Source organism: Sardina pilchardus, chromosome 8 (genome assembly GCF_963854185.1).
Source record: "Sardina pilchardus chromosome 8, fSarPil1.1, whole genome shotgun sequence".
Lineage (NCBI taxonomy): Eukaryota > Metazoa > Chordata > Actinopteri > Clupeiformes > Clupeidae > Sardina > Sardina pilchardus.
The window spans coordinates 16128142-16155321 of NC_085001.1; the positions used below are offsets into that span (position 1 = coordinate 16128142).

Below are 27180 nucleotides of genomic sequence, written 5' to 3' on the forward strand. Positions count from 1 at the left end.
GTAACCAGAGGGTTGTTGGTTCAATCCCCGACCAGTCCATGGCTGAAGTGCCCCTCACTGCTCCCTGAATGCTGCTGTTGAGCAGACAACTCACTGCTCCAGATCAGTGTGCGCTGTGTGTGTTCACTAATTCTTGTGATTCTAATGATTGGGATAAATGCAGAGACAGAATTTCACTCACCGGATCAAAAGATAATATATACTTATTCGTATAGGAATGGTGCTGCTGGTGAGGAAAATCAGCAAACGATGAAGGACGCCTTAATGACCAGAGAGCAGAGAGTGTGAACAATGGTCAGATTAGTGTTGGTGGGGAAGATGACACAGAGTTCTTCTCAGTGAGACTGAGGAGAAGGAGAGGAGACTGAGGAGAAGGAGAGAGAGAGAGAGAGAGAGCGGAAGCAGCCAATCAGGGTATTTAGAGACGCACACATTGTTAACAGAGCTGGTAGCGTGTGCCAGGGGATTGTGAGTAGTTTTGTTTGCAGACATGTGCTTCCTGTGCTAAATCTCAGCTGTTTTTGTTTTTCCATAGTTCTGCTTGCATGCTCAAATCAGATGTCCTCTCCTCCCACTGAGGCTGCATGAATTGCTGCACAGTATACTCAAAAATAACACGGTTGACCTATATTGTAAGCCCCCCATTTGTCATGATTAGATTTTGCATGTAACATAATGTTGTTATATGAATGATGAACATATCTTCAAATGCTGTAGACATTCAAAGTGCTTCCTGTAATGCCATTTAAACAGAGGTTGAGTTTGGGGCAGGGATGGGTGGTGGGAAGGTGGGAAGGTGGGGTTGCTCATTTTAAATTGCCTTATATGACCTGGGAGGAAAACATCATTATGGTTACTGCATATTTATATTAAGCTGCAGTGGCTGCACTTTTCCAGGGAACTGTTTTAGCATGGTTTGTATCTGTAACTACACAAACAATTTGTAAAATAGAATATCAATGCAATCATTGTCTTTGGGTAAAAATACTTTGACTTAAATATGTGACTAGTGTTGGACCAACGCTAATACACTGGCACTGAAATATTGAGGAATGAGATGCATTTTCAAAGCGTGAAAATGCAATATCTACTGTCTGTTTGAACCCTCTTCCACAAATCCGCCTATGATCCTCCACTCATTTTCAAACAGATGGGATTAAGGATATAGACAATGATGATGTTTTTTTTCTCCTCTCTCTCGGCTTAGTCATATTCGGTCAAATACACAGCCGCACGTGCACACACACACACACACACACACACACACACACACACACACACTCGTGGTCTCGTGAGAACCTCCCCCACTGCACAGCTGGGGCTGAGGCAGCCGTCCCACTCTGGCTCTCATCAAAACAAAACAGTTTGCCTGATGAACACAGTCTGACCGCAGGGACAGGGGGCCGGGCAGAGGGAAACTCCCTGCCCTGCCTCAAACAGAGACACTGCAGCTCAAAGAGGAGCTTTTTCGGAAAGGCAAGGCACTCATGAGCAAGACACAGAGAATTTGGCATTTCGAGAAGGAAAGAAATAAATGTTGGACCAATCAAAAGCTATAATTGTCTACTTGGAAGCTTGGCCTTGGGGCAGTTGCTTTGTGGGAGACACAAAACTGGTCCTACACTAGAAATCTGAGGAACTCAGAAGCGGCTGGTTCTAAGGTAAGATATTCCACAAGTGTACTTTTTTGCTTTCTAGTAGGCCTATTATGTTTTTAGTTTGCATTTTTCCCCAGCAAAATGTTGGGTTAAATATACTCTGACCTAGTTCTAAAAACGACCCATAGTGCCGTTTCCTATACAACCAAAACTGAATAGGTAGCCTAGGCAACATGATGTGAACATTTTGCCTAAGGAACTACGAAAGGAACTACGAAAGGAGACTCCAAAACTGCTAAACGGGACAAGTGTACCATTTGATGAGCTAATATCATCTCTTTTTGTCATCTTTCTCATGTTTTAGTTGTGCCACGTGCTTGGAAGAAAAATGGCCGGACTGAAGTTGTATGTGATATTCCCAATTCTTTCACTTCTTGGAAGCACCGCTGCCTGCCGGAGCGGTACCAAAGCAGAGTGTGAGAAGGTGCCGTTTGTGCCCGGTTACAACCTTGCCGGAGAGGGCTTCGATGTGGTTAAAATGCGTCGCAAAGGCGCCTATCTGATCAACGTTAAAACGCACTTGACTGACAATGGCACCTGCACGCTGTGTGAGAACCGATTCCAGGGTGGGCAGGTGCAGAAGCTACCCGCCATGGTCCTGGACTGGCGACCCTTCAGCCGGTGCAGCAAGCAGCTGTCCAGCGCGCTCCATCACACGGTCGACTCTCTCGTCAAGAGCTCCACCGCGCTCATCAACAACAACTGGGGCATTGACCTGAACCTAGACACATATGGCAAGGTGCTTCTGGGAGGGAGCCGTTCAGACATCGCGAAGTTCGCAAGAACTCAGCACAACGTGGACAAAGCTACCTTTGCGCTACATGAAATCTCATGCACATACTACAGGTAAGATGCTACACATAGAGTGAGTTTACAAGGGCCTAGTAACTAACAGCTGGATGTGCTAAAACAACTAGTGTGCTCCACTCTCCTTAACTCAGAAGCTAAAGGCTGTGTACTGAGTGGAGTATTTGGCTTGACTTGTGCCTGTAGATCTAGAATTAGACTCCTATTCATAGGCCTACATTAAATAAAAATACACCACATACAAAGAAAACAAAACAAACAAACAACTGCAGCTTACTACAATATTATGAAACATGTAGGGTATCACAACACAAGACATCACAGAGCATACAATATTCCAGATTTCTTTTTCAAATATTCAGCTTATCTGGCATAGGTAATAGTAACAATGCTTTTATTACTTACCATATTCAAAGAGGTTCTTATCTCACTCTGAACATAGGGCTGTAAGTGTCCTGGTTGAGTGGGATTGCAGTTCACAATAGCAGGCCTCCAAAAGAACCTCACACCCTCTCACACTGTGTCTGAAAAACACTGATAAGCTGTGACCAGAAAGAGTTTACAACTGTTGTATTGTTCAATAGTCATCCCACTGTGTTTGGGCTACGAGGATAAATAGCATCAAAACAACACATAACACCATTGTATTAGAGCCATGTTTATCTGGTCTAGGGGAATGAACTGATCTATGGTTATCATTCATAAGTCCTCTTCATCCTCTTTTGCAGTTACAGGGTGACTGATCACCCAGAGCTCAGCAGTGAGTTCAGCAAGCACCTTAAGCGGCTGCCGAAGACGTACGACGACCAGACCAAAGCCGTGTACCGCAGGACCATCGACACGTACGGCACCCACTACATCCGCCACGTGCACCTGGGGGGCCGCGTGCGAAGGGTCACGGCCTTCCGGACGTGCCTGGCGACGCTGAAGGGCTTCTCCGAGACCGAGATCAAGAACTGCCTGAACGTGGAGCTCAAGCTGGCGCTCGGCTTCCTCCCCGCCAACGCCTCGCTCTCCAACAAGTGCGTGGACATCCTGAAGGACAACATGAGCATGGGCTTCTACCAGGGCTTCATGACCCACAAGATCGAGGTGCTGGGCGGGGAGAAGTACTTCCCGGACGTCCTGTTCCAGGAGAGCCCCGGCCAGGCCTACAGCAGCTGGATGAGCAGTTTGCAGGAGAACCCGGACGTGGTCTCCTACGCCATCTACCCCTTGCACCACCTGATCGAAGACGCCAACATCAGGGGCAATCTCAAGAGTGCCGTTTCGGAGTACATAGAGGAGAACATGGCTCCCGCGGACCAGAAGAATAATGGCCAGTGCTCCCCCTCCGAAAATCTGGACCACAACTGCTGCCCCTTGAGGGCCGCCAGGGGCAAACTCCTGGTGGAGATCCAGAGAGCGGCTGGGCTAAAGGCCGACACGTTCACCAAGACGGACGCTTTCGTCAAGATCTGGTACAACGACAAGTATCGCGAGACCGATGTCGTGATGGATAATAACAACCCGTCCTGGAACGTCACCTACAACTTCGGCTCCATCGAGGTGGGCCACCAGCTGATTGTGGAGGTGTGGGACAGCGATGTGCTGTACAATGACATGCCCGGGCGCTGTGTCCTGATTCCCGAACGAGGGGTACACACGACGGGCTGCAAGCTGAACAAAGGGGTGCTATACTTCTCTTATGCCGTCCTCTGCGATGCTCACCTGACAGGTTACAGGTGTGAGAGGTATTCTCCCAAATAACCTCTCAGCCAACTGTCAGTGACTTTATGAAGTCTTAGTAACTGCTGTAACTGTGACTAGGCCACAGTGTAGAACAATTTCTCATTTTGTTTTTCATAGTATTTTAAAATGGTACGTTTTTTTTGGGGGGGGGGGGGGGGTTTGTGATATATGGACTCACACAAAAGCACCATGTTTCTGCAGCAGAATTTTTGTGATATTTGTACAGAACAAGTAAATGTTTGGGTTGGTTTAATTTCCTGGGTCTTAAATTTTAAATAAGATGTTCAAATAAATGATTCTGTACTTTTTCAAAAGTCACCACTATTCAGTTTCTTATTTGCGATCACCGAAGGCAAACATTATGGGTTAAGACAGAAAAAAAAACTCTGCCACCATGAACAGTCCCAGTCATGTGCCTGGAAGAAGAGTGTGGGGGAATATAACTCAGTAACTACCACTGTGACTATTTTGAGAGATGCTTATGTAAGCAAAACTAGTTTGCAGAGAGCTGCATACTCCATACCTCACACACGATCCCAGAAAATCAGCTCCTGCGTTAAAGGCCTGAATCTACAGTGCAAATCAGATACCAACCCTGGCTGTGTCGTTTAATGGGTTGATTACAAATCACAGTACACAATCACAAGTCCACCAAGTGAGGAGGTCAGATGCATCAGTGAAAGACCTGCCTGATTTTCTGCCTTAGGGGAATACATGTTGGTATATGTGTTTTACACTGAACAGGTCTATTCAGCATCTTATAATGGGCAAGAGTATTATGTTGTCACAATTTCGGTGATGGGGTTAATCATGTGAACTTTAGTTGTCCCCATCTGCATTAATCAGTTTAATGTGAGTCAGTCTCCCTCAGCATTACAGGCATTTACCGTAGTGTGGCATGGAGCGCTACGTTATGAGTCATTTGGTGAGCATAATGCATGCTAGTGAAAAACCTGCACTGAGTGACTGTCTGACAGTATTTTGGTACTTTAACGACTGAAAGGAAAAGCGTCTCCATAGAAACAACCAGAGATGGGTAGAATATTACATGAAAACATCATGAAGATGATCATGAAGCCAAAAGTGATTGCTCAATATTCATACACATGCCCCATTAGGAAGAAATGGTTCTGATGTGGGACAGGAATATGTAGTACACAAAGTAATAAGGAATACTGTAACTTGCCAATGAGTTTAAGTTATATTTATTTCATAGAGATGTACAAGACAAATACTGACAACAGCTAAAAACAGTAAAAAAAAAAATCAAAAGGAAAAAAAAGCGAACAAACAAACAAAAAGAACAGCCCTGGAGACGTTACAGTACCATCACTGCTTTCAAAGGCCCATGGAGACCTTCAAAAGCAAAGCCATGTCTTCAGGCATGGAGCTCTCCTCCCCTATAGGAGAGAAAGGGTCAGAGTTCAGTCAACTGAAAATAAAGTTACACACGCACCAGACTCGATGACTTACAAAACATACGTGGTAATTCATTCTGGGTTCAATCTTTGCTATTTTACACGACTATACAGCTTCCACCATTATCCTGGCTTGGAACAGTGTGGAAAAATATGCAATCCTCAAACTGTGCTCACCCATGTCCGAAGAGGTCATGCACTCTTCAAGTTTCAATTTATCCTGGCCGACTCGCTGCATGGTATCTTCAATGGAATCTTTGCTGACCAGCTTAATGACCGTCACAGGCCTGTGGGTCACAAGAGGACCAGAAAATTAAAAACACACCCTCAGTTCACCCCTCACTTTAACTGATGACGACTTCATACCACAAACCACTCTGAAACTGGCAGAGGACCAAAGGTTTGGCATAAGTGCACAGCCTCGTGGCTGCCAGAGGCGGAGCTATTCTGTCTCTGGCCCTGATTGGCTGGGCCTCACACATCTACGGTACCTGGTCTGGCCCATGCGATGGCAGCGGTCTTCTGCCTGCTTGTCGTTGTAGGGGTTGCAGTCGATGTCGTGGATGATGACCACGTTGGCGGTGGCGAGGTTGATGCCCTGTCCCCCAGCACGGGTGGACAGCAGGAACACGATGATTTCAGGGTCGTTGTTGAAGTTATCGATGAGCCCAATCCTGGAGTAGGACAACCAAAGGTGAATTTTCAGGATTGCTGACTGTGTGTGTGTGTGTGTGTGTGTGTGTGTGTGTGTGTGTGTGTGTGTGTGTGTGTGTGTGTGTGTGTATTAATGATTAACTCAGCACCCTTTACCTCTCTCCAAGGGGTGTGGAACCATCCAGTCGGATGTAACGATGGTCCAGGTGCTTCAGCAGAAGTTCTACGATGTCCAGCACCATGACGAACTGGCTGAAGAGCACCACCCTGTCTCCCTGTGGACAAAGATGTCCAGTTTTAAACGCACAAAAGAGGATGCGGAAAATGAGGGCCAAAAACGAAAAGGTCCAGAGAATAGAAAACAAATGCTTGAGAAGGAGGGGGAGGGGGGAGATATTCAACACAAATTTGGATTCAGACATACAAATACTGCTATAGACATTAACAACGCAATAGTGTCCATGTCAGAGAGAGATAACAGTTGAGTGGGTTGTGCACACTAATGGTAACGTCTCTTTGAGGGAGGTCAGTAGTTGTGTGGGCAGACTGAATTTTGGCAGCAAAACTATCTCTGACAAATTGCTGTTGCAATATTGCTCTCCTCTGAACTCTTATCAGCTAGCTAATCTGTAACTCTGTGTCGTAACGTGACAGTCCATTTAAACTTCATACCAACTTTGGCGAATTGACACAGAAGTGGAATTCACTTCATACAGTAGGTGTGCAAATGTCTAAAGTTAATTAATGTTGTAAAAAGGCCACAACAGAATAGAAAATTCAACCAAACATGTGGCGTAACAGCATAATCATGTGTGTGTGTGTGTGTGTATGTGCACTAGATAGATAGGGAAAGAACAACTGTGGGTCAGTGGGGTGTATGCGCTCGTGGTACCTTTTCTTTGAGGGACGCCAGTAGCTGTGTGAGCCGATCGAATTTCCCCGAGTCTAGCAGCACGTCGGTCTTGAGCTTGTGGCTGTGGATGGATGGGTACTGGAGACAAAGGTTGTGCAGCTCAAAGTCCGACATCACCTCCATGTCCTCCTGAATCAGGACTGGGTCGGCATCAAAGTGCGTTGGCTCCTGAATGACAGAGGACGTTCATCTTTTGACTGAACAACACGAGGAAGCAAATTTGCAACACTAACAGCTTCCACCCACGTGTGAGGGAGTTCGTCTACCCCCCCCCCCCCCCCCATCTCACCCCACTCTGTGTAGTCTGTGGCATGCCACAGCAGGGTGTGACTTGTGATGAGATTAGAGAATGAAATAGTGCCGTGCCAAACAGAGTACTGCAGCCTACAGGGTATTGGGGTGCACGAGGAAACATCAGTATGTGCAGAGGCGGACATGCCGGTTCCAGAAAGTAAAGGCCATAAATTCTTTCTACCTGTGCACTTCACACAGGTGATATCACTAATTATCTGATATACCTGGCTGCTAATTAAGTGAGCTGGTTTACTATACGATTGCATCAAACACTTTTACTTTTTGGACCCGGGATGTTCGCATGTGGCCCATTGGATTCTAACACAAAGACTTTTACACCATCATTCTTCAACTGCACATTCAGTTCCATTTGGTCATAGCAGCACGGTCTGTATCCGTTAAGCATTTCAGTTTACCGTAATTTTCCAACTGTTAGCCGTGGCTTATACATTGATTTACCAAAATATCCTCAGCTATGAGGCTAATACATGGGGGCAGTTAATATGGAACTAATATAGTTTAGTGTCTTTCATCTTGCATAAAACACGCTGCTGCCTATTCATGGGTTTCATCAGGTCCCTTTTCACAGGTGTATAAAATCAAACACTTTGATTATGAATGGGTACTGCATGGTGCTTGATTAACCCACCTGTGGAAAGGGACTTGATGAAACCCATGAATACACAATGCGGCTAATACATAGGAAATCACTGTACAGACGGCGCTCTCTGACCAGATAGAACTGGACGAGCGAATCAAAATCTCATGTCACACTCGGATTGGCCGGTGGCGCGCTGACCTTGAGCATGGCGCGGCTCATGACGGCCAGCTTCTCGGCGGTGTAGTACTGGCGGTGCAGCAGCGGGTGGTTGGCCATCTTGCGCAGCTGCATCATCACGTTACACAGCTCTCTCCCTGGGGAGAAGACAAACACATAAACACCGGGTCATCACACGGTTAAGAGAACACACACACACACACACACACACACACACACACACACACACACACACACACACACACACACACACACACACGCATCTGGGGAATGCTGCCCTATGGAACTCAGTGACTGCTGGACCAGACAGGGGACCTACGTTCTCCAGGGACGGTGCGTTTGAGCTTGTTGAACATGGCGGTGTAGAGGTCCTTCTGCTTGGCGGACATGGGGCACCTCTCCACCTGCTCCACCTTTGGGGGCAGCTCTTTCAGTACCTGAGGAAGACGAGGAAAGTGAGCGAGTGAGAGCGTATGCTGCATTGCACGTTGATTTTTCCCCTCTTTGTTCCGCTCACTGGGAGCGATTCCGTGCCGAGGGAGAGGGCTGGGCAAGAGTGTGAGTTAGGTGGGGAGGATCACACTGACCAGTGGCAGATTGTCTTGCTAGCCTTCTGCTGGTGTCAAACAACGTCACATTCTATCAGACCCTTTGTGTAACTCAGGAATGAGATAGAACGTCCTCTGAATTATTATGGCCAGAGCGTTGTGCTACCCTTTAACGCTGTCACTTCATTATTTCCAGTGTGATCCCTGCCTTACGCCTCCTTCAGACCGGCACTTGAAATCAGCTCCGATATTCACAATGCTTCCACAGTGCATGTCGTACTAGACCACTGAATGTCCTAATAATGTTAAGAAACCATGTAAGAAAATTACATTACCAAAAACTTCCCAACCATTAATCTTATTGTGTACCACTATGGATCATGCTGGTTCCTATTCGATGACTTCGGTTTGAAACGTTATTGTTTTAAAGCATGTAGTACGCTAAAAGAAATGCTAATAGTTCAGTTTGTCCATCAGCACCATACAGATGGTACGGGTTGAGAATGCTCCTTTCTTTCCCGCACATCAGGACTCCCGAAGCATCGGGAAAACTGCAACCGCAAGGGGGCAACATAGACCGCCCTAATAATATGAAGGTTCGGCTCATGGAAAAACCCGAGGACACCGCGCTGGTGACAAGCGGAGAAAAGAGACATGACGCTCGGCATGTTAGATTGCAGTTGCAGAGTTTTCGAATGTTTACAGCCTACCTCACAGCTCTCTCACTCGACGTAGCCTATAACTCAGTCAGTCCAGCAGAGATGCCAGAGCAACGTTTTGGTCAATGGAGGGGGAGAGAAATGCTCCGCATATCCGTCTCATTTAATCATTAAAATGAAAGTGATGACTGGCGAAATTAATCAAACGACGTTTCAATAAACCATTGTTGAAATGAAAGAAAATGGTTTTAGAAAATCGCCTATAGGCCTATCAGAAGGAAATAGCCTTCAATTCAACCTGAAATATTCGAAAGGCAACCTTAGATTAATTCATGAATTCATTACGGTCAGCCTACAAGACCGCATTTCCGTGTATAGGCTATTTTAAAACGGAGGCATGTTCATTTTAACCGGCGACGCTGGGTAGCCTACATGTACCCAGCACTTGTTATCACAGATTTTGTCCTCACCACTTTTGACGACTGAAAATAAAATGTATTTAACAGAAATCTCTTTAATACATGCCTATGCTTGTCACTTTACTTATAACCGTAGGCTACATGCATGGAGAAGATCGCGCATTTTGTAACATTGTAACAATGGATGGTCAGATATGCGATAGGGCAGTGAGGGTGATTCATTGTAACCATCGACTAGGAGGCCTCTAGCAACGTATGTATCGTATGCATGTTCATGTTGATTCAGAGATAGGCATAGACTACCATAGGCTGCTGGGCATCAAGCTATATGACAGCATTTTATCATGTGGTGAATTAATAACTAACGTCAGTTTAACATGTCAGAACTTTTGATCGGCGTTTCAAGTCCATGGCGCGAATAAAGCATAATGATGTCAAGAATCGAGCTGTGGCGCAACTGGTTGGAGCATGGTTAAGGTACGCCAGCGATCGGGGTTCGAAACCCACTCGAAGAACCTCTCCGGAACTCAAGAGAAAAGTTGTCGTTTTATTAAAAAATGAAAGATTTTCTGTTTTGCGATTTTTTTTATGTTTGCGATGTCTGCTGAAAAGAAAAGTTAATAGCCTATGTGAATTCGTGGTTCAGCGCACACTCACGCACATTTTTACATTGACATAGTGTCGGGCTCAGGTGTCTGTCGAGAGAGAAGAGGGAGAGGCAGTCGTCCTCAGTGCCACATATAGGTAGGCTATAATGTAGTGAACTGGTTAAACGAGTGTGGGGGAGGGGGCATGATCGCACAAGACAATTGCTCTTCATGAAATGGATCTCACATACGGCTGTCGATTTTTAAATGTAGCCTAGGCCTACTACACCACTTGCGAAATCGGACGTGGCACATAGCCTATATTAGGCTACTGGATTTAATATAGCAAATCCATGGACTTTGTTCATCCTATATATACAATAAGTATAAAAATCCGACAATCCAAAACGATAACGAGATCTCCCAGAAACGAAAAACAAGTTTGTTGAGTAGCCTAGTCCTTCCAACAATGTCAGCTTTTGCGTTTGATAGATAAAAGGCATCCTGTCCTGCTGTATTCCAATGAGAAAAAAAAACATCCAAGGTATAGGGTCACGGTAATGCAGAATGCATGAATCTCTCGCTCTCTCTCTTTCTCTCTCTCTCTCTCTATATATATATAGACCTGGCTTTTTACCAAATGGCGAACCTCGAAAATTATTTAGGATATAGAGCCGTGTCCATTACGCACTACAGTTATTTTTTAGGCTATTGTTTTATTTGAGTGTTTTTGTCTACCATGGCAAACATAGTTGAAACGTTCGCTCTAAACTTATGTATTGTTTTAAGAGAATATGCCAATGATAATGGCACTTTGTAAAAACAACAAATTCTTAGGATTTGTCCTCTAACCTGCAGCAGGCCCATTCAAAAGCCCATCCACCTCATTTGCATTTGAAAGAGCCAATCACTAAAGTGACACATTTAGTCTGGAAAAAGTAGCAGGCTAGCCTACTTTATGAGTTTTTTTGACCCCTCTAATAAATTGCCTATAGGCCTACTACGATATGGAGGAAGGGCTGCCTAACTGTTCCCCCTAAGAGTTTTTTCATAAGATAAAATGTTTACGCTATTTAAGTTTAGGATTTGGTAGACAAGACAACCTCGGAAAAGTTCTTCAGATAAACATTTTTTTATTGAATTAAAGGAAAGAAAATGTATCACCGGGGTTTCGGGGCTTGCGAAGGCATTCGTTGATCTTATCGATGCAGTCCTTGCGGCCACTTCTCCCCATCGTAGGAAACTTTCTGTTTAGTGTTGACAACACAAAGGCCTTCACGTTGTGTGGCAGTGCTTGCTTGCCCTTCGATCCATCCCAGTTGGTGGTTTTGCACCTGTCCCTGAGTTATAGTCTATATCATGGGTCTTCAACCGGGGGTCAAGGCGTTCTGCGTGAATTCATTAATCCAACGTTCTCCGCGATGTCATAGCCTACCATCAAAATGAAACGATAACGATAATCTTGTGTGTTTGTGTTTCCTTGTGTAAGACAAGTTATATTTACACGAGATGCAGAGGCTCTCTGTCTGTATCAGGTTGAGCAAATGAAGCTTTGCCTGAATTTAGCTGAATTTATACCACCAGAGAGGGTTAAAGCGGAGCTTCTCACACTTGAATATTAATTCGCCAATGTGAATGTAACGGTAAACACAGCAACGTTGTATCTAAGACAGCGGCAATATAAACGAAAATGATAGTAGCAGTGGTATAAACGGGATAATCAACTCCGCGCCGTGCGTTTATAGGAAAATAATGCACTGCAATAATGCCTGCGGCGTCGGGACCTTATTAACACTTAAAACGTGCATTATTTTCCTAGAAACGCACGGTGCGTCGTTGATTATCCCTTACATATCCACCTTAGTTGACCCTTGTGACATTCATTCTATTATAGGGCGAGTTTATGCAACACTATGCAAAGAATTATCAGAAACGAGTTGTATAAAGCAGTTACCCCCCTGTTAATAATAACTTATGTTTAGAATGTGTGCGTTCGTGTGTGTGCGTGCGCGTACGTGCATGCATGTAGGCACTAATGACTGACTGTTCAAATGATAGGCCTAGGCATGATTTGAGGTGTGCCAGGTGTGGGGGTCCGTGCTCAGTCTCTCTCACAGCCAAGGGGTCCTTGGGCTGAAAAAGGTTGAAGACCCCTGGTCTATATGAGTAAGCGCTTATGCTCTAACCGCATAATAAAAGAAGCACCTGCATTCCACAGCAGTGCTTATGGCAAGGCTATTAACACCTGTCACTGAGCTATGGACAAGCAGTTATGCTCGAAAATTATCATAATAACAGACACACCTAATTGTATGGCTCTATGTTTAAACACATAAAATTAGCAAGCATTTCCTCCCGATAGCAGCAACGTTTGCTTTCTTTTTCTGTCGGTCCGCGGTTGCTTGGTCAATTGCGCAGCAAATTATCAGATCACCGGACCTAATTTCACTCCATGTCTCGCGGACCAGCAGCAGTCTCCACGTTTCGCGGCCCATAGTTTGAGAAACGCTGCATTAAAGTGTCATTTGGTTGTAGGCTATAGCCTATGTTTAACGATTTCTTTGTGTGTTTTTCATTGTAGTGTGTGTGCATTGAGTAGTTCCTTAAAATACGGAACAAAGAGCGTCCCGTAGCCTATCTGTTCAATACGGAAGAGGACTAACTATTACCTATATATTTCTTATAACGAAACGCGAAGAAGAAATACGAGGACTGACCGTCTCGTTTCTCCGCGTTTTCCCCAATACCATGGCGACAAAGAGAAATAAATATGATTTGACATTTAAGCTGATTGCTGACAAATTTGCCACACAATTCGGGAGAAGCAGCGGACAGGAGCGCCACCACAAGCAAGCACTTCTAGCCCAAATTAACATGGCAACGTTGCCTATGACTAAAGTGTCTAAGTAGGCTAGTCCTACTAATATTACATTTGATTGGTAACATGTTTGTAGCGCGCCAGTTTACCCATCCCCTACATCAAAACAGCTTAGAATCAATCAAAGAATCAGCTGTGTCGGCGTTAGGCTGTAGGCGATTTTCTATAACCATTTTCATTCATTTCAACAATGGTTCATTGAAACGTCGTTTGAATAATTTCGCCAGTCATCAACTTCATTGTAATGATTAAATGAGATTAAGGAGTCGACTATTGACGGACATGCGGTCTTCATCATTTTGAAATGCGGGATGAAACTTTCTGCCACCTGGTGGTTGTTTGGGTACATTGCCTTAGCCTCGAAAAAAATCGGCTTGACGGCCTGCGGGATCTCTTCGGGAGTCCCGCGGGAGAAGGTGCATTCTCAACCCTACCCACTGTAGCTGTTGCAGCATAGTGATACTGTGGTTTCCAAGCCTAGAAATCTAGACGCCCCTAGCGGCAGCAAATGTAATTTGGCTGGCGGAGCAGTCTAGGCACGATCCATAGAGCTTAGGAGCTGAGAGCTTGAAAATCAAGCGATCCAATCACAGTGTGTATAAAGTCGGTGGGCGGGCTTAACATAATGGTGACTGACATACGACCAGAAGTTGCGACGGTAATGCATCCTGCTATTTGAAAACAAGAAGATGATTCGTTTAGCATTATCCTATTGCGTGGAGAGGGAAGGTTACGCAGCCTGCTACTTGAAAACAAGAAGATGATTCATTTAGCATTATCCTATTGCGGAGATGGAATTTGAAAGACAACTGTTTATCCCACCCCTCTGATTGAGCCCTGTATACCGCGAGTTCCCAGACCCTATATCTTGATGTGGGTCTGGCTCGTCAGGCTAGTGGTTTCCTGCAGTGGCATGATTGACATGTCAGTGCTGCCGGAGGGGTCACTACTCACCTCGGTTTTGACCCTCCTCAGGATGAAAGGCTTCATTATGCGTTTGGCCTGATCGATCCTGTCCTTATGGAAGCTGCTCACCACGTCTGATTTCTGAGTGAGGCAGAAAAAAGAAATCAAAAGGAATGCTAAAAAAAAAACAGAAACGAAATAACAATAACTATGATCAAATAATAATAGGAAAAAAACCAAACAGATAAAGGTAGTGTGTGTGAATGGAATGCCCAGACAGGAAATTAGCAAACATGATTCTGGGAAGGCTCAGTTTGTTTGAGCTTTGCTCTCCAGGTTATTACTTGCACTGAGCGACAAGGGGGAAGAGGAAGAATGGGAGAAAGAGAGAAATAAAGACACAAAGAGGGTCAAAAGGACAGACAGACAAAAAGTAGTGACCTGGGGGTTATCCCAGGTACATGATTTAATGACTACTCCAGAGAGTGGTATAACCCCTAATAGAAGAGCACTACAGTAATTTCCTGTGTATTAGTGCAAGTTTCTTTTAAAAAAAACAAAGCTATATTAATACCATATTAACTGCCCCTGTGTATTCTATTAACCTCATAGGCTAGCTGAAGAAATTCTGCAGCTAATGGTTGGGAAATTACAGTATGAATTAATTTTCTTAGCAGAACAAACATCAATGGCCTCTTCCTTCAAAAGGTTTACTACTTACTGCTTTCTCGGTAAATCGAGCTCCCCAGAGGCCTGTTTTCCAATACATGGAATATGGCAATTACTGTAAGTCTGAGACTTTTTCCTGACAGAGACATCTCCACTTCAGTTTCCGGTCCAACTGCTCCTTGAGTAGGGCCAGACTTGCTCTTTGTCCTCAATTCTGAGACACCGTTTTTCACCCACATCTCCAGAACATTCTATCTCCATCTCTTCCTACAGTGCATCCTCACAGTGGAGAACATCTCAATCTCCACCTCCACCTACAGAACACACTCACAGTGGAGAACATCTCCACCTCCCCCCCATAGCACACACTCACAGTGGAGAACATCTCCATCTCCATCTACAGCACACACTCACAGTGGAGAACATCTCCTCCCCCCTCCCCCCCATAGCACACCCTCACGGTGGAGAACATCTCCACCTCCACCTACAGCACACCCTCACAGTGAAGAACATCTCCACCTCTCCCTACAGCACACACTCACAGTGGAGAACATCTCCTCCCCCCTCCCCCCCATAGCACACCCTCACGGTGGAAAACATCTGCATCTCCATCTACAGCACACCCGCACGGTGGAAAACATCTGCATCTCCACCTACAGCACACACTCACAGTGGAGAACATCTGCATCTCCATCTACAGCACACCCTCACAGTGGAGAACATCTCCATCTACAGCACACACTCACAGTGGAGAACATCCTGGCGATCTGGTTGGTGCTGCTGGAGAACATGGAGGGCATGATGAAGTTGAGCAGAGACATGAGCTCCAGCAGGTTGTTCTGCACTGGGGTGCCCGTCAGCAGCAGCCTGTGCTCGGCCTGGAAAGGAGGGGAAAAGCACAGGAGACTTAGACATTTCTTCCTCGGGTCATTTCAGACCTTCCCTGAAATTTTCATTGAAATCCATCCATTCGTTTTGGAGTTATCTTGCTAACAAAGTGTACTGTGTGTAAATTGAGACATCCAGCAGCCCTGTTCATTTCTGGAAGGTCCACAGCTGTGTGTGGCTATGGTGGCACAGACATGGGATCAGATTTTCAACTTGCTTTTATTATAATCCTTATTATCATCATCACCATCACCACCACCACCACCACCATCATCATCATCGCAGCACTCACATTGATGGACATGAGATAGCGGTAGCGTTGAGAGCTCATGTTCTTCAGCATGTGACCCTCATCAAAGATGGCGTACTTCAGCCTCAGCTTGCGGAACAGGCTGCGGTCAAAGTCGGCCCCCAGTGTTGAGCGATACCTGAGTGAGAGTGCAGGAGCACATGTACCATCAGACATGTGTGCACACATGGGAACACGCATGCACGCACGCACGCATACACACACAGAAAACCTAGTGCAATGCAAATGTGTGTAAGAATATGAACAAGGCTATGAAAAATACTCCAAATGTTCATATATGTGTTCAAACTGTATTTGTTGTAGTCAAGGGAACAACAGCAGAGCTTGGATGCCAGAGGAACAGCTATTCAGTGGGATATCGTCCCATGGGCCAATCACGTATGGGAATGATGAACAGTGACAGATGCCAGGCTCTGATTACTCGGTGATTGACAGCATACAGCAATCAATTATCATTAGGAGATGATTAAGCAGCGCATTTGTCAAGCACTTTCCAGGTGCACAAGCTGCCATTGGGACTAGGGAGCCCCACTGAGGGTGGGCAGGGCAACAACGAGCCTGCAGTTCTGTTTCTGGTCACCGGAGGGCACTGTGGCACTTCAGCAAATGGGATGGAGGAGTGGATGCAACAGCAAAAGCAATGGTGAAGGAGAGAAGGAAAAAGAGGAGAGGGGAGGAGAGAGAGAGGAGAGAGAAAGAGAGAGCAGAAATAGAGCAATGGAAGGTGGGAGGCAGGTGCAACGTGTGTGTGTATGATTGTGAGTGTGTGTGTGTGTGTGTGTGCGCAGTGGGGGAGCTATAGAAAGCCCGAAGGGTGATTATTACTCACGTGCATACAATGACATTGAAGTCCACCTGCTTGTCGAGAATGTTACGGCGCAGGTATTTGCGGTCCTCCACAGGGCCTGAAACAAACACACACACACACAAAATGATGTGACCTTACTGCAGAGGACAACACACTGCCAAAAACTTAGTTGTGAGATTTTATTTTTTAAAAATTGTGCTCAAAACAGTGTACTGAACTCACCACAATAGGCCACCACCTTCAGAGTAGGGCACCATACTTTCAGCTCACGGAGCCAGTTATCTGATAGAAACATCCTCGTCAACATTAACATCAACATCAGCATCAAGGATACAAGGATACAAGGATGTTTATTTGTCACAAACATATGATTACTATTGTAAAGAATGCGGTCAGGTCCTTTGCCTATTGTGCATATGGAGGGGGGGCGTGCTGAGGAATGCTGAGGGATGCTCAAGCTGTCCCAAATAGCTGCACTTATATAAGCCCTTAGCAGTAGCCTAGCCTCCCAGCAACTCAATATCCAGAGTAATAACAACTCCTCATGCTGCTCTGACCTCACGTACTGAGAGTGCGCTACCTGAAGCGCTGCCAGATCGCTCTCGTGTAAGTTATTCATACAAGAGCCCCGGCAGCTGCTGTGAAGCCTTTTACCGCGCACAAATTTTACATTTATGCGACAGTCAGTCAGTCAGTCTGGACACGCGCACGCGTCTGCCAATTTAATAAAAGGTAAATGTCAAAGTGCTCCCTTGTTCTCGGGCTGTGGGCGTGAGGTGGCGTACCTAGCGTGGAGGAGGGCACGGTGATGAGATGGGGGCCCGTTATGCCCTTCTGGTAGAGGTGGGCCAGCAGAGCTATAGCCTGGACAGTCTTCCCTAGGCCCTAGAGAGAGAGAGAGAGAGAGAGAGAGAGAGAGAGAGAGAGAGAGAGAGAGAGAGAGAGAGAGAGAGAGAGAGAGAGAGCGTGTGAGAGAGATAAGCCTGTTATATCAACCACTTTATGTACAGTAAGGTTCAAGGACTACTGTACCATCATGGATACAATGTTTGTGTCATGACACCCGCTGAAATTGATTGGAGGGATGAATGAATGAAATGAATATCTTTTCTTTGCCACTCACCATCTCATCGGCAAGGATGCCACTCAGCTTGTGTTCCTGCAGTAACGTGAGCCACTTCACTCCGATGAGCTGGTAGGACTGCAACCTCAAACTGATGGGACCCAATGGAACAGCCACACACATAAAAAAGGACAAAAAAGCAGGAACAGCACAATCAGATAACAAAACGGACTCCCAGAAGTACTGTAAAGGTAGGGGCTAAGAATGGAGCCTCTTCCACCTTTTCACATACTGTACATGTCACTTTGTAAAGGCCATTTGTTATGAACTGGTTTAAAATACAATGATTAGAGTGTATTACCAAATAGTCATTTAGGCATACACATTTGTACAGTATATGTTTGAGTAGATGCATTGTTTATTGAAGGTTTTGATCATTGATAGCGACATCTATAGTATTGTCAATACCCTGTATTTTTCCAGTATATGTGCTGGGAATCTGTACTTTTCAGGATCAACTTATCATTCTTCTCCAGGCCTGCCAAGGTCCCCCATTTTTCCAATTCCTCAAAGTCTCATTTAAAAAGGCCACCACATGCTCTTTGGTTTCCCTGCCTGTTGAAGCAGATCAGCGCTCTCTCCCTCTCTCTCTCTCTCTCCCTTCCTCACCCACCCACCTTCTCTCTCGCTCATACCCACCTCTCTATTTCTCTCTCTCATACCATCTCTCTCTCTCCCTCTCTCCCACCTTCTCTCCCTCCCTCCCTCACCCACCTTCTCTCTCTCTCTCATACCCACCTATATTTCTCTCTCTCTCTCTCTACTTGCCTCTCCTTCCCCCCCCCCCATCTCTCTCTCTCTCTAGCCCTAAGCCCCCAGCCCTTCTGTGCTCAGGTGGCGTGAAGGAGAGGGGGGGCTGCGGGGCCTCACCTGCTGTTCAGGATGGCGGGCTGCTTGGTGGAGCCGGTGCCCCGCTCGATGAGGGCGGTCACGTCATTGAGCATCTTGCGGGCGATGCCCTCGCACTTGCCCATGAGCTGCTGCACCACCTGCCTCTCCTTCAGCACCACGCGGCAGCCCACCAGCAGATCCGCGGACAGGCCGTTGTCCCGGTCAAACGCGGCCTCCTGGAGGACGGACACACACACACGCACACACACACAGTTAACAAACAGCACACACCAAGGCAAAGCTCAAGTGGCAGACTATAACAAGACATTAAAAGCGAGAACACCTAATGAAAGCAACACACATGCACACACAGGGCCTCATTAAGAGCGGACACAGATGCACTCCGATATGCACACACACACACACACACACACACACACACACACACTCATGGGAAACTCAGGGATATAAAAACATACATTAAGATAAGAAATATATTGACACATCCAAACTAAAATAGGCTGCCTGGGATTTCCGCATACAGACCTATTGCATGACCTTATCAAAGGCTTCCTCTTTGAGCAAAACCTGACAAAAAGCCCTCTCAAACCCTTCACAACCTTGCAACCTGCTGACTTTCAGCTTTGAGAGCAAATTGATACCACTATTAGTTAGTCTAGTTCACGCCTACAGACCAGTGTGTTTCAACAAAAGTAAAGGCCTGGCAAAAACACATTTGACTGAACTTAACTTAATTAAAACGCAACACAAACCTACACCCAGCACAATCAAATGAGCCCTTGCGTTCTGTTACACACAAATCTTTATCAATCTCTCACAGACACCGCCACACACCCACCTCTTAACATGCCCCCTCAGTGAAGCCACACTGTTAGCATGAGCATCTTACTCTTCGTCCCCACCCATCAGTGGAATGGCACACTTCAGATAGAAGAACCTGACGTCTTCCATTTTCTCATCCTCAATCTACACTGCACTAAATTGTGTGAATAAATATTGGCCCACAATAAAGGCATTTCATCTCACCAACACATCAAGATGGTGTCAGAGAGATAATAGTGATAAACGCAGGCTAAAAATCATATAATCACCATCTTATTCTTCTCTCTTCATGTAATTCCACCCCTGTGGCAAATACACGTCAAAAAGGTTGAAATCTGTCCAATTTACACAAGCTCCTTTAGAAATGCGAGACGTAGAGAAGAGCCCTGCTTGTTGCAATGAGCGGCATTCCTCTTGCTCCAAAGTTAGGCCTTGGGGTTTGCTTTGTGACAAATACACATACAGCTGCACACATACACACAAGCACAGCCATATGTGGGTGCACACACACGCACACAGGTGAAGTACACCATACTGATGAGAAGGCGACAGCAGCAGTCAGATCATGCCGACGCCCCACAATGGCACACCTGTGCCGCCCTGCTGTAGAGGAGCAGAAAAAGAAATGGCTGTTTGCCTAGAGAGGTACGAGGGAAACGCAAACAGCTCCCCGTCTCTCTCCCGACAGCTGCCTGACGGCTCTCTGACCAGCGGCACTCCGCCTAACACACCTTTTCTCTCCCTCTTCAGGTAAATCCTTTAGGGACTGTCAGGTGGGGGCAGGGCAAAAGATGTAGATCACTCCAAACGCAGAGAGCAGATGAAGAAGCTTTCTGTCGGGGGAAGCCAGCATCACAGCGCAATCTGTTTGGCAGCACATTGAAATCCGAGAACAAAGGCAGAAGGCTTTTTCCCCTTCCCTTATCAAAGCCACCCAGCAGAGCATCCCGCAAAGACTCAAAACGCTACCCAAATGAAAATATTTCAAAACAATGTCCATGGCGGCCCATATTCCTCAGAAAGCCCTCTATAATAACACAACCAAAAACACATCACACGCCCATGTATGGACCTCTATGATATTCTCCCTCTTTAACTGAATGTTGGATGAATATCTGAGAGATGTGAGAGAGAGGCAAACTGACTAAGCACACACTTTAAGTTACAGGACAACATAATGAGCTGAGCTGAGCTGTGCATCAAAAGCAGCATGTGACTACATGTGGCACACATCCCAAATATATCTATATTATTATATAACATAAATTATGTACATATATATATATATATATATATATATATATATATACATAAATATATATATATATACATAATCAACCGCTTTGATATAGGCTATAGGTCAACACAGCGGATGGGGAGGAATTTGCACATTTGCATGAGATCACCCTCCAACAGACCAAACAAGACAAACGGACAAAAGGGAAAGGTCCTCACAATAGGAAAAGTCCTCAAAAAGGGCACATTAAAACCAGCAGTCTTAATGTTGATATCAGGTTGGCTGAAGTTCACATTCTTATTCAATCTTAATGTAATTGTATCACGTGGCTTGAAGTTGACATTCTCACACTGAACCCACCAGTTTTTTCCAGTTGTTGAAGGGCCTGAGCGAGATGATCTTATTGGCCCTCTTGGCCGAGCAGCCGGAGATGAGCATGAGCTCGTGCTGCGCCGCCTCCTCGAAGAACGTCAGGATCGGCTGCTGCTGCGCCGAGTCGACCGGCACCTCGTCGTCCGAGCGGTATTCGTCGTCCGTGAGGTCGCCGTCCTCCTCGCCCCCGCTGCTGAGCGCACGCTTGTCCTCTTCCTCCTCCTCGTCCTCGGAATCTTCTACTTTCCTCCGTGCCGAGGAGATCTTCTTCTCCTCCTTCTTCTTCTCCACAGGCTTGCTGTTTTTGGTGTTGCTGCTCTCGCCCTGTTTGGCCTTGGAGGCCACCGAGGCACTGGGGACTTTCCACACCCAACCAGTGAGGGAGGATGTGCTGCTGGGGCGAGAGTTTTTCAGTTCACTGCTGCTTTTCTTGGCCTTTGGTTGGCTTGATTTCTTTTTGGAAGAGTTGGAGTGTTCTATTGACATGAAAGACATAAACAACCATCTGTGAACACTGAGACCGCAATTATTTTTGTGTGATATCAGTGGCCATGCAGACAGCTTGTCTAAAATGGAATCCAGGACTCATTAGTGACCCAGACCAAAACAAAATATGAGGACAACGATTCTCTTTGGTTAGAGTTTCCATGGCAACAGTGACATGGCTTATTTAAACTTTGGACAAAGCAGAACGTTAACTTCTCAATAGACTGAAGACAATTTGGTCACTCCAGTCAAATGTATTTATACATTTGAAAAAAAGGGGTGCTATAGCCATGGCAGAGCACAAGCGCAAGCCCACAGACATTCAGCACTGCCCAGTAACAGCATGAGGTTAAATCAGACCTGTTCCTGGCCCTATATATCTTTAGTATATTCTACTGTTCTTTTTAGTCATGTTCATTGGTTGATTTGCTTTTTTATCACCCTGTTTACATTGTAGTGTATGTTGTGTGTGGTGTCTTAAGCTGCTGGGAACTTGAATTTCCCCATGGGGATCAATAAAGTATCTATCTATCTATAAGACAGCTCTATCTGTCTATAAGGCAGAGGCAGGTAAGTTCCCTCACCTGAATCAGCGAACATGCGCAGTGCTCCCAGAGCATCGTCATAGTGCCAGTCATGCTCCTCCAAAACATCCCTGAGCACCTGCAAAGCAACAGACATCATTTACCTCCCACCATTCGGAAATTGCCTTCAGCATAGTTAAGCCGCACAACATTCTCCCATGAACTTCAGCTCAACTGGATTGTTATCTGTTATCATGCAGTACCAGTGCTGACAAAGGCGTGAAAGCAAAGCCAACTGAACCATTGACCATTTCGAGAGGGACATAAGTTTGCTCATGATATTGATGACATGGGTACTGAATATATTGGGTCTCTAGGTCTTACCTCCTTGTCCAGGTCTGGGAGCTTCTTCCACAACCTCTCCACCAGACGCTCCTGCTTCGCCCGGTTTGGCTCAAAGGACTCATCCTCTGAATCAACGTCCTCCGATTCCGACTCATCCGATTCTTGGGAATCCTCAGGCTGCATGAGGAGAGAACGTTAAACTGACTCAAAAGGAACTAGAAAAGCACTCCGAGAGCGCAAAACCTCCGCCAAGCGAACACATAACCGCCGCCTGCATACAGACGGTGATACAGATCAGTCCCAAAATTGTTAATCGTTTCTTCCTCGGGTCATTTTAGACCTTCCCTGAACATTTCATCGAAATCCATCAGTAACTTTTTGAGTCATCTTGCGAATAAACAGACAGACAGACAGACAAACAAACAGACAGACAGACAGACAGACAGACAGACAGACAGACAGACAAACCAACAAACCCCGATGGAAACATAACCTCCTTGGCAGAGGTAATGATGCAATGAATGACCAAATGCAACTGGAAAGAAAATGCACTACTGTGTGCAAACTGGGACAACCTATATTTTGCCTAGCTATAGCAGTCCATGATTTGAAAAGGTATCTGGGGCCAGGGCTGTACGCTTAGCTTTTTCATTAGGAGCACAGGTGCTCCTAAATGAAAAAATTTAGGAGCACAGAGAAAAATTTAGGAGCACTAAGAAATTTCCTTGAAAACCTTAAGCAGGATACAGATCATTCACAGCAGTGGCAATCCTAGTCTCTGCTCAAACCCTCCACACACACAGAAAATGGCTTGTCTTGTTTCTATTTCATATTTTGATTTCCGAATTTGTATACATTTTGCTAACCATTTATAGCATTTGCAATATCTTGAATACTTCATATTGATTACACTTGTCTTTAATGATATTACAGTGGTGGTGTAGGTCTAATTGAATGTCTGTCACTTTAAGTAGCCTACCGTACTGAACATAATTAGATTTCATTCGGTTTTAGGAAAATACTAGTCACGCATAGTTCAAGGATACATGTTTTCATTAAATAACATGAATGTTAAAAAAACGAATAAAGGTAAAGACAAATATTTCGGGTGTAATAGAAAAGATGAGTGTCCAGTAATGTTAACTTCTATGATTTAGGTAGCCTACCGTGGCATGGCATTGTGAGTTGTTCCGTTCACTTTTTCCTTGGTCATGTTGCTGGGTGCTTAACCTACTCTTACTTAACTTACCATGACTTGTCTTGGAGTTTGGTATAGGCTATCTGTTATATCCAATGAGTGACAACCAGTGCTAAAAAAAAAACGTTACGGTATTCTCCTGATAACTTTAGTGGAATGGATCTAATGTGAACGTAGCCTACAAAGACGCAGAGTGGCTATATGATACAGCGCATTTGCGATGAAAATGTTCCGCCTTTTTGAAGCAGGTAGCACCGAATCGTGGTTAAATCCATAATTTAGACGACAGAATCAGTAGGATACCATTTTTGCTTCAAGTCTACCAGGCCTATGTCAAATGCAGGCTCGGGTGAAGTTGGGAGGAATTTACATAGCCTACGGTTTCCACACCGTGTTTATCAACCGACCGTGATAATAATAATATTTTAAATGAACACGGTAATATAGTCAACATGTGTATCATAGTTCACCGTTTCACCGGTAATCGCTACATATAGTCACCAACTGATATGGAACAGATTTAAGAAAAAGAAGAATGGATTTGGAGTGATTTCTTGCGTGTGTTTGAGAGCGCGAGATTGATGCTGAAAGCCAGTGTCCGGCCAGGTGCAAGAGTTGTCAACTCCAGAGCTGTGAACTCTGAAATGTGTATACAGATGCGCGAAAATTGTACTACACTTTGATCCACTTGGTGTTGATTCATTTTAGGAGCAAAATGCGAATGAAAGGGATGAAATCAGTATTCGCACGTGTGCGACAATACAAAATGTTCAACTCGCACTAATATTTATTTACGCGCATTTGCGACGACCTGCTCGCAGCGTACAGCCCTGTCTGGGGCTAAATATTGCATACTCATTCTTCATTCATTCCTGTAGTTCCAATAACTTTTCCACATGTTTAGAAAAGCATACAGCCCAATCAATTGATTCAGGTAAAATAATAAAACACATGGCACGCATTCAGTCAACTGTGTTCACCAGGAGTTAAATACTGAGCTACCAGAAGCTAAATACACTAATACAGAGCTTCTGATGATCCAGTTGCAGTGTCTTACCACTTCAGCACGCCTCTTCTTTGCCGGGTTTGACAAATGCTCCTCATCCTTCTTCTCATCATCATCATCATCATCATCCTCACTGAGGACATCCCTCTTTCTTTGCCTTGGTGCAGCTGGTCACAAAGAATAAACATTATACAACGAGGTGTAATGCATTAAGTTTAACACATTAAGTTTAACTTTCAGGAAGCAATAAGAACCCTTTGACTGACACCATACCTCTGTCTCCATACTGCATCAGACAAAGTGCCACTGCTCCGTCTAAAGTGCCTGTGCATCTAATTAACTGTGAGAGAGCAAAGACAGGTGTTAGACAGGTGTTAAACGGGTGCAGGGGGAAACGTGATGTTCCTCAAGAGTTTATGTACAGTTTTAAACATAAAGGCCAACAAGTGAACTACCTCTCGCAGCTGAGTCCGGTGCCTCTGAGGAAACATCTCTTGCAGTGTCTCGATATTCTGGTCCTCATCACTGACTTTGTCTTCGTCACTGTCGTCATCAGAATGCTCTGTCATTTCTTGCTTGTAAGGCTTTGTTTTTCCCTGATGTAATCTGTCAATAAGCATCAACATTGATCACATTGGAAGAGAGCCTTTGAAGTGCACATCACTCAACACTCTGCTTCTTCTTCCATGCATTTACAGTTACAGGATGGCAGCTGTAAACAAACATAATATCAAGACTGCACAGAAAATTGCTGCCTTACAGTCCATTCTGGAAAATGTCCTCATCAGAATCGCCACCTTCGACTTTATTCTTCAGTAGTTTCTTAGAGGCAGGTTTGTGATCTTGTTTGGTTGTTTCTGCATGACAGAATGAAGGCAGAGAGGTTACAGAAGACGCACTTAATATGGCACACTACTCGAGGCTTTGAGACTTCATATTATATCACCCGTTTAATGGTCTTGAGGAAACGAACAATCTTTAACATCATGTTTGGCCAGCTACAAGAAGCTATCTGTTAGCAGTCCCTAAAATGTAAGTGATTGAGCACACTGAAAGCTACTGACAGAATAGCTATCTATGTTCATGTTTCTGATCGTAAACAGTCATTCACAGCACATAACACTGACTCCACAGCATGTGTCACTTCACGGAGCAATTAACGTCACACACTGTTACACACTCCTGATGAAGTTAGCTGGCTACAAAGTAGCAGTAATGTTAGCTGAGGCCGAGGCAGCTATCTACGCTTACACACAACACCTTCAAAGCTATGGCTACGCACAACCCAAGGAGCGGTATGATAATAACTGGTCAACTTGTCAATGTATGCAAGTAAACGATAGACATTTTAGACAAATTGAGAACAGACAAATCCACTTCTCATAGCAAGCTAACTTAGAACAGATACTACTAGCAAGCTAATACAAACAGCAGCCTATACAATTTCAGCTGGAAAAGAGAGTAGCTTCCACAGTTCAGTGCAGTGCTAACGTTAATGCTCTTGGTTAGGTAATAGCAGTGCAGGTATTCTTACTTGGTTTGTTCTCTTTATCCGAACTGGGGCTCGCCGAGTCACTTGATACCCCTGATTTCTTTAACTTCGGGGAAGAATTTGTTCCTTCATCCCGTTGGAAACGGAACCTGTCCAAGTTAAATAAACTCATTCTTGTGCAGCTGGGTCAACTAGCCGGTTGTTCAGCTATATCAAGCCGGCTAACGTTAGCTAGCTAGCTCCTTTTGTTCCCTTGAGAAATGCCACTTTGTTTCAATCTGAAGCGTAAAAGGAATCACAAATGTTGCGCGCAATACCACGCAAGCGAAATCAGCTTGCTTTCAGTACATTTAGCCAGGGTAGCCTATATAGCGATGCGATGCGTGTTGATCAAATACCGACAAACATCACAATTTCATAACAGTACACTACAGAGAGAGCGCAGGTCACCAGAGCAGCAAGTAAGGTTGACGGTCTTTCCCGCCACATGATGAGAGCGTCCTGTCGGTGCAGCATCCTCAGATTTACAAACCAATAGAAATGCAGGCTACACGCTAGATGAAAACGGGGCGTGAACATACCGATGGTCAGTAGGAGGCTGGTAAGTGGGCTAATGAAAAGTCATATGAATTCAACTTCAAGTTTCCATTGTGATTTTCTTCCCACATCTGCTAGAACAGCATGCCAAAATGAAACAAGAAACGATTCTTCTAAGGTAACTTTGGCCAACTACATCCATAGTCCTAAATTAAATCAATTAAGATCAAATGCATACGGAGACAACTAAACGCTGGATGG

At 45.1% G+C, this 27180-nt stretch overlaps 2 protein-coding genes across 2 annotated transcripts; one reads left to right on the forward strand and one right to left on the reverse strand.

Annotated features, from left to right (window-relative positions):
* The first annotated feature begins 1404 nt into the window (after window positions 1-1404).
* On the forward strand, window positions 1405-4332 carry prf1.5 (perforin 1.5). The gene is made up of 3 exons (XM_062544020.1): window positions 1405-1661; window positions 1963-2504; window positions 3194-4332. Exons 2-3 carry the CDS (start codon window positions 1987-1989, stop codon window positions 4212-4214), a joined length of 1539 nt encoding a protein of 512 aa, XP_062400004.1. The 5' UTR covers window positions 1405-1661; window positions 1963-1986; the 3' UTR covers window positions 4215-4332.
* Window positions 4333-5395: 1063 nt separating this feature from the next.
* Window positions 5396-26856, reverse strand: smarcad1a (SWI/SNF-related, matrix-associated actin-dependent regulator of chromatin, subfamily a, containing DEAD/H box 1 a). The gene is made up of 23 exons (XM_062542970.1): window positions 26425-26856; window positions 25651-25747; window positions 25346-25496; window positions 25164-25230; window positions 24942-25057; window positions 22726-22863; window positions 22402-22480; window positions 21320-21807; window positions 18919-19115; window positions 18049-18139; window positions 17711-17810; window positions 17148-17207; window positions 16947-17022; window positions 16100-16235; window positions 15666-15797; window positions 14299-14391; window positions 8573-8690; window positions 8275-8390; window positions 7161-7349; window positions 6425-6543; window positions 6106-6288; window positions 5792-5901; window positions 5396-5596 (listed from the first exon to the last, which is right to left on the reverse strand). Exons 1-23 carry the CDS (start codon window positions 26552-26554, stop codon window positions 5535-5537), a joined length of 3048 nt encoding a protein of 1015 aa, XP_062398954.1. The 5' UTR covers window positions 26555-26856; the 3' UTR covers window positions 5396-5534.
* Between the last annotated feature and the right edge of the window lie 324 nt (window positions 26857-27180).